This window comes from Wolffia australiana, chromosome 16 (assembly GCF_029677425.1).
Source record: "Wolffia australiana isolate 7733 chromosome 16, ASM2967742v1".
Classification (NCBI taxonomy): Eukaryota; Viridiplantae; Streptophyta; class Magnoliopsida; order Alismatales; family Araceae; genus Wolffia; species Wolffia australiana.
In genome coordinates, this window is record NC_135850.1 from 4351850 (window position 1) to 4363832 (window position 11983).

The following is an 11983-nucleotide window of genomic DNA, read 5'->3' on the forward strand; positions in this document are numbered from 1 at the left end:
GATGTTTATAATGAAGTCCATGAATATATGCAATGAGTTAGTGAATTATGATGAGATCATAATACAGTGATCACTAATCTATAAACATGTATTCTAAATATTCCAATTCGATGGATAGTTGAGATGGACATAGAATTATTCGGATAGAATAACACTAGCTGATCCTACTTATACGATAAATATAATTGATCCTGTAGCTATTAGTGTCGCGACACTAAGGATAGATAGTGGGTGCTCTTTGGAGAAAGAGTTCACTGAATTGATTCATACAAATCCCTGAATGGTATGATACCTAAACGCCAATCAGTTTGATTCAAGTCATATCCTTAGACACCAAGGATATGTCGTGAGTGGACGACTATGTTTTGACTATGACTTACGAGCATCTAATCATGGGATTCAAATAAGTTATAGATCGGATGTAGTAACAAGCTTACGAAGATGATTGAGTGGTCAAGATGGGATCATCCACCTCGGTATAAGAGGAGATTGACTCGAGGAAGATAGGTAGGAAAATCCCTTTCTAGGGTAGTGAGGATATTGGATACGGTGTTGTACTAATCGAATGACAGATTAAGGTTTGACGATCAACCATACCCTGAGTTGTTCAAGAGTCTCACACAGGTGATGGATTATATATATATGGTAACCGATGACGGTAAAGGTTCCATGAGAGAGCTCGAGACTACTTTGTATCTTCTATAGCACGAGGTGTAGCTTGGCACCCCACGAGCTGGAAACTTAACCTATCGATTGGGTTAAATCGATCCTCATTTAATTAATCTATATGTTAATATAGTTAATTAATAAGGTTGGTCACTAAATGTTATTGGGCCATTAAATTTATTAACTGGATTGATATATGGGCCTAGAGGGTCACACCAGAAGGTCATAAGGGCATTGGTAGATATATTTTTCTTTGGAGGGTTTTTGAGAAAAATCTTAAGTGAAATATAAAGAGAGAAAGAGGTCTCATTTTAAGCACCCATGCAAGCCCGATTTTAGAGCCCCCTCCTTTCTTTATTCTCTACATCAACCAAGGAAGAGGTGGAGATCCAAGCACCGAGTGATTGCGTGGATACTTTTGGAGGCCAGACACATGAACGGCTTCGGAACGATCTCAAAGTGAGCATGTCAAGGGTGGAATAAGTTCCCCAAAAAGGTACTTTCAATGGTTTATTTTAAAGATCAATTGTGAATCGATCAACATGCTCCCGCATCCATGGAATGTGTTTTCCATGGACGAACTAGGGCACTGAAACCAGCATGATCCATAGCCACTAGTGTGGAGACACTAAGGGCAGATAGTGGGCTCTCTTTAGAAGCAAAAGCATTCGATAAATTGATATGTATGAATCTATAAATGGTATAATACCTACCTATTAATCAAGTTGATTCCCATTAAAATTTTGTTAATGGTCCTTAGGCCTAAGACAACGAATACACAATGTGGATTGATGGTTGCATTTTGAATATGATCTACTAGTTCCTTTTCATGGAATTCGAACTGCTTAGCTTGAAATCAGGAATAAGTTCACAAATAGAATTAAGTGGTCCTGATATGATCATCAACCCTTGTCATAAGATTAGATGGATTAATGAAGATGATGCAATGAAGTCATGGCCAAGGCAATGGAATATTATAGAAGAGTTCTTCGATAAATTTTAATGCATAGTACCAATTGGGATGATCAATATAGTTTGACAGTTAAATTTATACCCTATGTGTCATCCAAAGCACTTCAAGCGGACAAGGGACTTTACATACATGTTAATTGATGATAGTAGTATTCCTTTGTATCTTCCAGAGCACAAGGTGTATCTCGGAAACTCAACCTATCTATTGGGTTATATTGAACATTCATTATTCAACCTATCTGTTTATACATGTAATTCATAAGGTTGACTGATAAATACTATCGGTCAATAAATATATTGAAAAATCGGCCAAGAGGGTCATAAAAATGTGAGCTGGTTGGGATTGAACCAAACTGGCCTGATTTGATATGAACGTCAGGTATTTTGATGTAGTTTTTGATTATTTTGCATCCTAGAAAATTCTCCAAAATTTCACAAGTTTTCCCAAAAATTCAAATCAACTATATCTAAATTTATCTATAGAAAATCTTATTTCTAGAAAATCTATATCTAAATCAATTAGATAAAAAACTTTTATATTTAATTTTTATTTCATTTATATTTAATTTTAATTTCTCGAAAATATAAAACATGAAAATTTGAAAACTATTTATAAAAATTAATAGGCCATTTTTTAACTGAAAAAATATTTTTCGTACTTTCCGCTACGGATTTGACCTTAACTTTTTCTGAGCTAAATTCAGAGATTATTATAATTTATGTCTTGTCAATCAAAACCTTATAATGAAATTACATAGTCCTATTTTTTGGTTTACCTATCATATGTCTCGTTGTGTTCAGAGTTGTTGAGGGTTGACTGTATGTCACGACACATCATCTAGTTAGGGACCACTCAGACATGGAAAAATGAAAATGGAAGGATATTGAAAAACAGAAATATAGATCTATATATGTCTAAATTCACAAATAACTAATTAGTTACATGGGGATATATAATGGTTGGTAGTTAATTAGATATATATATATATATGCATGATATTAAAGATATTTTTAACACTAGTAAGGATTTACACACACACATGTATATATAGATATTTATGTATATCTAGATATGTATAGATAGAAAGAGCGATGTAAAGAATGGATAGAGTTAGAGATGAAGATAACAATACCGAGAGTGATAGACAAATGTATAGATAGAAGGATATGGAATAAGATAAGGACAGAGTTAGAGATATATATATCTACCAAAACATATACAAAATGAAATCAAAATAGAGGGCCGCAGAGATGACGGACCGTCCTAAATGAATTAAATGGTTCGTTTTTTATTTTCAAAGTAAAGTAAAATGAATTTTATGTAGATGAATACATAATTTGGATATATAAAACTCTCTTGTTCCGCGTTTAATTGGATAAATTCATTTTGTCATAATTTTTAAAATAAACAACAAACCAATGAAAAACTTGTAGGATGGTGGGTCATCCTTCCTGCGTCCGTCAGGTCCGTCCAACGACGTGAGCTCGATTACTAGAGAATTCTGGACATGAAAGATGATGCGGTCTCTGTAAATATTTACATATAAACCACGATGAGCAGTCAATGCCATCGCTTAGACTGGAGTAACATTCCATCAAACTAATAAATGACTCGCTTGATTGAGGCCAATAAAAAAAACCATAGATTTGTTATTTTGCATACGATATATTCATAATCCTCTAGAGATGAGGATTTTCCCCACAGAGCAAGAGAAATCTAACCTTGAATTAGTTAAAGCGGACTACCGCAAAGATTATGGGGAAAACCACTGAAACTTTAATCTTACAATTATCTTTCTCGAGTATCAAGTCTCATAATCATAAATGACCGGCTTTCAAGGGGACCGAAATGAAATGTTGTAACGCCTAGCGAACTGGTTGTTCGAGAACATTAGAATTTAGAAGGAAGCTACCAAAAAAGTCCCACGACCAGATAACATTCTTGAGGTGTCCTGGCATAATGGAGTTGTCTGTTTCCAATAATGAAGAGAAGTCCCTTATTTCTCATTCCCGTCAAGGGTGTAAGAAATCTGTGAAGGTCTGACTGGTCCGAAGGTTGACAAGGAACTAAACGAGAGGTCAGAAGATGTTTTCCTCGCCGTTGATGTTTGATTTATTTAATTTTATTTTTTTACTTTTGCTCACATTCTTCATAAGAGGGGAGTGGCATTCCGCATCCATATTTAATTTTATTTTTTATTTTTTTTACTTTTTTTGAAACTTCTGCAGCCGGCATTCCTTAAAAAATTTCCATCTTTCTATTTTTAGCCGTTCAGAGAGAGCGAGCGAGAGAGAGAGAGAGAGAGAGAGAGAGGCATCGGGGATCGGATCGGATCTGATCGTTGGAATCTTGATCGAATGATTCGAACCAACAAATGCCGATTCGAACCGCACTTTGTTCGTGTTCGAATAAAAGTTTCGAACGAACAATTTGGTTCGTTCGTGTTCGACCGGCCATTTGTTCGAACAAGTTCGCACAAATGACCAGGGGCTCGCAGAGGACGCGCTGGCGGTCGCTGGCAGCGGGCGCCGGCGGTCCCTGGCCATCGCTTGAAGAAGGAGCTAGAAGAAGAAGAGGAAGAAGGAGCTAGAAGAAGAGGAAGGTGAAGATGAAGAAGAAGAGGCAGCAGCACCAAGAAGAGGAAGAAGAAGAAGAAGCTAGAAGAGGAAGGAGCTAGAACAAGAAGAAGAGGAAGAAGAAGAAAGAGCCAGAAGGAGTAGCTACAACAGTAAGAGGAAGAAGATCTAGAAGAGGTAGAAGAAGAAAAAGCTATAAGAAGCTATAACAGGTAGGAAATCCAAAAAAGTTCAAACATGAACTATCAGAAGAGGAAGAAGAACTACCAGGCAATTCTTTTGTTTTCTTCAAAGGAACAAAATTTGCACCCCGGTAAAGTGCAATTTGCGGGCCAAATATTGCTTCAACGGAACAAGTTGAAAAAGATGAAATGACTGAAGAAGAGGAAGAAGCATAAGCAGTTAAAGAAGAAGAAAAAGAAGAATCGAAGTTTAAGAATGAAAAAATGCAGAATGAACAAAAAAATCAAGCAGACTAACCGAGAATTGCAGGCGTCTCTCTCTTTCTCTCTCTCTTCCTCTCTCCCTTTATTTCGCTCTTCCTCGCTATCTCTCTCTGTCTCCCTCTCGCTCCATGTGGAGACTCTCTCTCTTTCTCCACTGTCTCGACGAGAGTGGAGGAAACTCGGGCGGGAACTGAGCACCGAAATCGGATTCGAACATTCGATTTGATCCGATTCAACCATCTTGTTCGAACAATTCGATCCGAACCCGATGCGCAGATAAGATCGGATCGGATCTGAACCTGACAGATCGGTGTTCGGATTCGATCGTTCGAATGTCCGATCCGATCGAATATTCGAACGATCTGTCCGAATCTGTCCGAATCCCCTATCCCTAGAGAGAGAGAGAGAGGGAGAGGGAGAGAGAGAGAGAGAGTGATATAATAATGAGGGTGGCTCGGAAGTCAGAAAGGTAGATGAGACATTAATCGGATACCGACGGAAATGTTTCCAGGGTCAGCTGGTAAAATGTTTTCAATCGGTGAGTGACACTCGTCGAAAAATGTCCATGTTTACTAAAATATTCCGTCAAACTTTAGAGATGCTCACTCGAACTACTTCAATGACTGGATAAATGGGGCCAGATAAAGCTGCTGTCAATCAACATCAATTTTCTCAATTATTCGGTATTTTTATCGTATCAAAAAACATTCCGGTAAATTCTTTTGTTGATTTGAGAATACGGATATGAGGCCACATTCTAGAAGAGTATTGTCCTTGCCGTTAATATTTAATGAAATCATTTTGGTTTGGAGTTCGAATGCCGACGAAGGATCTCTTGTAGTCGAGGCCTCACTGGCTTGCGTTTAAACTTGATCAAGAGGTTCTTATCAAGAGAATCCTTGCAAACTCTAAGCAGACGACTAAGTAAAAACGGATAACAACTGTGTTTTTAAATTTCGACGATAAGCTTCAAATTTTTCACAACCTTCGAACTGGAAAGCGGCATGTTTTGAGATAAAACCACGGACAAGTCTTGAAACTTCTGCCGGCCCAGGAAACTGCTGCTATCGCCTCGACGCAGTTCTATAACCTGTGGCGGAGGGCAGGCAGCTATGAGTTAGCTATAACATCTCGTTTAAGGATTTCCGCGTTTTATTCCTTGTCCTTTCTGATTTATGGCGAGGCCGACAATCGTCTCGCAGCCAGTCAATACGCTTAAGAACAAAAGGGACACCATCCAGAGGCTTCAGGACAATGATGTTTGCCTCACGCGACGGTCTCTACGGCAAATGGCTCATTCTGGGGAGTATTGAGGAGTCTCTCTCTCTAATTGATTACTAGTGATGACAGTGAAGGTTTGATTTATGGCTATGCCGTCAATTGCTACGCAGCCAGTCGTTGGTTTGACGAGCACCGGCGAAGCAATCCAGAAGCTTCAGGCTAATGCTGTTTCCCTCCCGCGGCGGTCTCTAAGGCCAACGGCCCGTTCTTGGAGATCTCTCTCGCTAATCGACCATATGCAGACAGAAGAGAGAAGAAGAAACTGTCACACACCCTTTCATTACGTCTTGACGAAGTACATCATAGAAGTTGTTACAGGTGGTATGTAAAGAGCCAAAATGCAGGTGAACGACGACTCAATGGCGGTGCTTTCCAATACGTGCTTCGATATGCTTCTAGCGTAACAATAAAGACTACGAGTAGTTCTCGTTTGATCATGCTCGTCATGGACAGAGATTAAGACGTGGTGGTCGTTAAGGGGAAGAAGGCCAACTGTGACGCAGTCCAGAAGCTTCTGGCTGATGTTGTTTGCCTTATTCGTTGGGCGGCAGCTTGATAGTTGACGGCAGCGTATGTGAGTATGAGAGATAACGGGATGACCTCTTTGAGCCGACTTCATTAAGGCCAGAGATGAAGACGTGGAAGACAATTGCCGACCGTCTTTTAACTTAACATGACTCTCTGTTGCTTCCAAAGCCTTCCCCATATCTTTGTTCCATCGCACGATGACATCTAGGATCCTCGAGAGATAGAAAGATTTGAACCCTTAAATTGATCGGGGCAACGGACAAAACTTCGATTATTTTATTACAGTTATTCGATTCTTTCCGCATGAGAAGCGGAAATCGCGGGAAGCTCTCAGGGTGTTGACGATACCCCGGACATGAAGCAACTTCTTCCGGGAGGCGCATTTAATCTTCACCGAACAAAATCCGAAGACTGGCTGAAAATTCTCAGACATGCAACAGGTGAAACTTCGCGAAACAATTCCAACAAAAGAAAAATTCCACAGAAAAAAATCCACAAAACTTTTCCGCATCACCCCGGTCGAGTTTTTCCTTTATGCAACGCCATCAGAAAAGAAACATATCTTTTAACATAGCAGATGGCACGGATAAATGCCTCGCAACGTGCTGAATAGCGGCAACATAATTTACTGCAGTTTATTGAAGCATTTATCAGTTTTCTCTCCTTCATAAATTATGTTCATAGCTTGAAACTACAATTCAGAAAAAAATCGTTGAAGCTGCATGCTTTCTACTTAAGAGCTTCCCCGTCCAGAAACCTCCAAACCGCCCTTCAATTCAAGAAAACTCCACCAAGGAGTCAACGTTTTTTTCTATATCAGGAGGCTTTCAGAGAGCCGTCCACAATTATTTCCCCTCCTTAAAAGATAATCTCGAGGAGGAAGGAGACTGCGTCAAAAAAATTTAAAGGGTTGTTGGGAAGTTGCACCCAGTTGCGGAACAAATGAATCCTCCCTTCCACACACGAACTATCAAGTCGAATTCACTGTCGGCTCCTCATCGGACGGCCACGGGCGATCATCTTCTCACTCGCGACGCGAGAGCCTTCATTAAATAAACTTCTTCGACGGCGCCACCTTCCTGCGTGTTTTTTTCTCATCTGCCGCCATCACGGCTCGCCGTGTTAATCTGCCGCGTTGACCATCTCGGCGCCTCGCCTGGACCAGCTCAAGGCAGACCGGCGAAGGGCGGGGGGATCGGCACGCCGGCTGGGCCCGGCGCGATTAATATTATCCTCCGCGGAGTGCAAAGGGCCCCCCCTCAGAAAACGGAGACACAACGAGAGACAGCTACGCCACGGGTGGGAGCCGCCATGGCTCCCACCTCTCATTTAAACCCTCCATCTGCCCCATTCATTGCGGTGTTCGGGTCCTCCTTTAAAACAACGCACCTCTCCCCGTTCTTCCCCCACGCCTCCCCGTCCACGCAAATCCTTCAACGGGATCCAGTCCTAGAGCAGCGCAAACGCCTTGCGAGCGCCGGCGATCTTTAGCTATGCCGACGGGTCCGTTCTCCGGGTCCGTTAAGCTCAAGTACGTGAAGCTCGGGTACCAGTACTTGGTGAACCACTTCATGGCGGTGGTGCTGGTGCCGTTGATCGCGGCGGCGACGGTGGAAATCGCGCGGCGGGGGCCGGAGGAGCTGCTGTCGCTGTGGCGCGAGCTCGACGTCGACCTGATCCACGTTCTTTTCTCCGTCTTCGCGCTGGTGCTGGTCGCGACGGTGTACGCCATGTCGCGGCCGAGGCCCATCTACCTCGTTGACTACACCCTGTTCAAGCCGCCGTTCACCTGTCGCGTGCCCTTCTCCACCTTCATGGAGCACACGCGGCTGATCGGCAACCTCGACGCAAAGAGCGTGGAGTTTCAGATGAGGATTCTGGAGAGGTCCGGGCTCGGCGAAGAGACTTGTTTGCCCCCTGCGAACCACTTCATCCCGCCCAATCCCACCATGGAGGCCGCCCGGGCCGAGGCCGAGATGGTCATCTTCTCCGCCCTCGACTCCCTCTTCCAGAGAACCGGCCTCAAGCCCAAGGACATAGACATCTTAATCGTCAACTGCAGCCTCTTCTCCCCCACCCCTTCCCTCTCCGCCATGGTCATTAACAAGTACAAGATGCGGAGCAACATCAAGAGCTTTAACCTGTCCGGGATGGGGTGCAGCGCGGGGCTCATCTCCATCGACCTGGCCCGCGACCTCCTGCAGGTACACCGCAATTCCAACGCCGTCGTCGTCTCCACCGAGATCATCACCCCCAACTGGTACGCCGGCAATCAACGCTCCATGCTCCTCCCCAACTGCCTCTTCCGCATGGGCGGGGCCGCCATCCTCCTCTCCAATCACCGCCGCGACCGCAGCCGCGCCAAGTACAGGCTCGTGCACGTCGTTCGGACCCACAAGGGCGCCGACGACAAGGCCTACCGCTGCGTCTACGAGGAAGAAGACTCGCAGGGCAACGTCGGCATCTCCCTCTCCAAAGACCTCATGGCCATCGCCGGAGAAGCGCTCAAGTCCAACATCACCACGCTAGGCCCGCTCGTTCTCCCCGCCTCGGAGCAACTCCTCTTCCTCTTCTCTCTGATCGCGCGGAGGATCCTGAACCGCAACATCCGCCCTTACATCCCCGACTTCAAGCAGGCCTTCGAGCACTTCTGCATCCACGCCGGCGGCCGGGCCGTCATCGACGAGCTTCAGAAGAGCCTCGATCTGTCGGCGGAGCACGTCGAGGCCAGCCGGATGACGCTTCACCGCTTCGGGAACACGTCCAGCAGCTCGCTCTGGTACGAGCTCAACTACATCGAGGCGAAAGGGAGGATGCGCCGGGGCGACCGCGTCTGGCAGATCGCGTTCGGCAGCGGGTTCAAGTGCAACAGCGCCGTCTGGCGCTGCAACCGGACCATCAAGGCGCCCATCGACGGACCCTGGTCCGACTGCATCTACCGCTACCCGGTCCATATCCCCGACGTCGTCAAGCTGTAGAATTCCCGCCAAGCGAAGACACGGGAAGGAACGTCGGAAGTCCAATTGTATCTTAACGCTGTGTACTGTCACTGTTCTGCTCCTTTTCATCAGGGTGATTTGCTACATTCACGTCCGGGCTCTGCTTCTCCTATTTCCTTTTTCACCTTGACCGCGCGACATTAAATTCATTCAGTCCCCGGCGCAGAACTTGCACTGCGTTCATTAACTCGGCCTCCATAGCTGGTTCTCTGACAGCTCTCCTATTGGGCTTATAAAGGGAGGTTCTTTCTTCATATGGCAAAGCCCACGACAAGCTGGGCTTAAGGGGGACGGGGGGCTCGGATAGATTGCTAAAAGCCAAAGAAGAATAGAAGAGATGGATAGGGAAAAGGACGAGAACTGTTTGCTTGAATCCTTGGCCATTGAGGGAGAGTTGCAGGGGAAACAGGAAAACTGCAGAGGGTTGTCGTGGCGAGTGGGGGGCTTAGGGGGCGTCAACAGAGAAGTCTGTCAGTACGTGAACGCGCCGCTACGGCCTGCGTCTGATGACATCTTCCACGTGCGCAACGAGCACAAGGGTTCTCACAGCTGTGCGGCCTGCCTTCTCGCGAAGGGACAGTTCTATCCGTCGTCGTTTCGACGCGCCGTCTAGCCGACGGTTCTCTGTATAGAGAGAGAGAGAGAGAGAGAGAGAGAGAGAGAGAGAGAGAGACTGAACGGCAGAGAGAGAGAGAGTGAACGGCAGAGAGAGAGTTGAGAGTTAGCCAGAGTAAGAGAGAAAGAGTTGAATTGAGTGACAGTGAGAGAGTTGAGATTGAACGAGAGCGAGAGAGAGAGAGAGAGAGAGTTGAGAGTTAGCGAGAGTAAGAGAGAAAGAGTTGAATTCAGTGACGGAGAGAGAGTTGAGATTGAACAAGAGCGAGAAGAGAGAGAGAGAGAGACTGAACGGTAGAGAGAGAGAGACTGAACGGCAGAGAGAGAGAGACGGAACGGCAGAGAGAGTTGAGAGTTAGCCAGAGTAAGAAAGAAAGAGTTGAATTGAGTGACAGTGAGAAAGTTGAGATTGCACGAGAGAGAGAGAGAAAGAGAGAGTTGAGAGTTAGCGAAAGTAAGAGAGAAAGAGTTGAATTGAGTGACAGAGAGAGAGTTGAGATTGAACGAGAGCGAGAGAGAGAGAGAGAGAGAGTTGAGAGTTAGCGAGAGTAAGAGAGAAAGAGTTGAATTGAGTGACAGAGAGAGAGTTGAGATTGAACGAGAGCGAGAGAGAGAGAGAGAGAGAGAGAGAGAGAGAGAGAGAGAGAGAGAGAGAGAGAGAGAGAGAGAGAGAGAGAGAGACTGAACGGCAGAGAGAGAGTTGAGAGTTAGCGAGAGTAAGAGAGAAAGAGTTGAATTGAGTGACAGTGAGAGAGTTGAGATTGAACGAGAGAGAGAGAGTTGAGAGTTAGCGAAAGTAAGAGAGAAAGAGTTGAATTGAGTGACAGAGAGAGAGTTGAGATTGAACGAGAGCGAGAGAGAGAGAGAGAGAGAGTTGAGAGTTAGCGACAGTAAGAGAGAAAGAGTTGAATTGAGTGACAGGGAGAGAGTTGAGATTGAACAAGAGCGAGAAGAGAGAGAGAGAGAGAGAGAGAGAGAGAGAGAGAGAGAGAGAGAGAGAGAGAGAGAGAGAGAGAGAGAGAGAGACTGAACGGCAGAGAGAGAGTTGAGAGTTAGCGAGAGTAAGAGAGAAAGAGTTGAATTGAGTGACAGTGAGAGAGTTGAGATTGAACGAGAGAGAGAGAGTTGAGAGTTAGCGAAAGTAAGAGAGAAAGAGTTGAATTGAGTGACAGAGAGAGAGTTGAGATTGAACGAGAGCGAGAGAGAGAGAGAGAGAGAGAGAGAGAGAGAGAGAGAGAAAGAGTTGAATTGAGTGAGAGGGAGAGAGTTGAGATTCAAAAAGAGCGAGAAGAGAGAGAGAGAGAGAGAGAGAGAGAGAGAGAGAGAGAGAGAGAGAGAGAGAGAGAGAGTTGAGATTGAACGAGAGAGAGAGAGAGAGTTGAGAGTTAGCGAAAGTAAGAGAGAAAGAGTTGAATTGAGTGACAGAGAGAGAGTTGAGATTGAACGAGAGAGGGAGAGAGAGAGAGAGAGAGAGAGAGAGAGAGAGAAAGAGTTGAATTGAGTGACAGGGAGAGAGTTGAGATTGAACAAGAGAGAGAAGAGAGAGAGAGAGAGAGAGAGAGACTGAACGGCAGAGAGAGAGTTGAGAGTTAGCGAGAGTAAGAGAGAAAGAGTTGAATTGAGTGACAGTGAGAGAGTTGAGATTGAACGAGAGAGGGAGAGAGAGAGTTGAGAGTTAGCGAAAGTAAGAGAGAAAGAGTTGAATTGAGTGACAGAGAGAGAGTTGAGATTGAACGAGAGGGAGAGAGAGAGAGAGAGAGAGAGAGAGAGAGAGAGAGAAAGAGTTGAATTGAGTGACAGAGAGAGAGTTGAGATTGAACGAGAGCGAGAGAGAGAGAGAGAGAGAGACTAAGAGAGAAAGAGTTGAATTGAGTGACAGTGAGAGAGTTGAGATTGAGA

At 44.8% G+C, this 11983-nt stretch overlaps 1 protein-coding gene across 1 annotated transcript; it reads left to right on the forward strand.

Moving 5' to 3' along the window:
- The first annotated feature begins 7864 nt into the window (after positions 1-7864).
- LOC144713875 (3-ketoacyl-CoA synthase 6-like) lies at positions 7865-9563 on the forward strand. Its single transcript, XM_078588597.1, has one exon. It carries the CDS (start codon positions 7964-7966, stop codon positions 9446-9448), a length of 1485 nt encoding a protein of 494 aa, XP_078444723.1. The 5' UTR covers positions 7865-7963; the 3' UTR covers positions 9449-9563.
- Positions 9564-11983: the final 2420 nt, after the last annotated feature.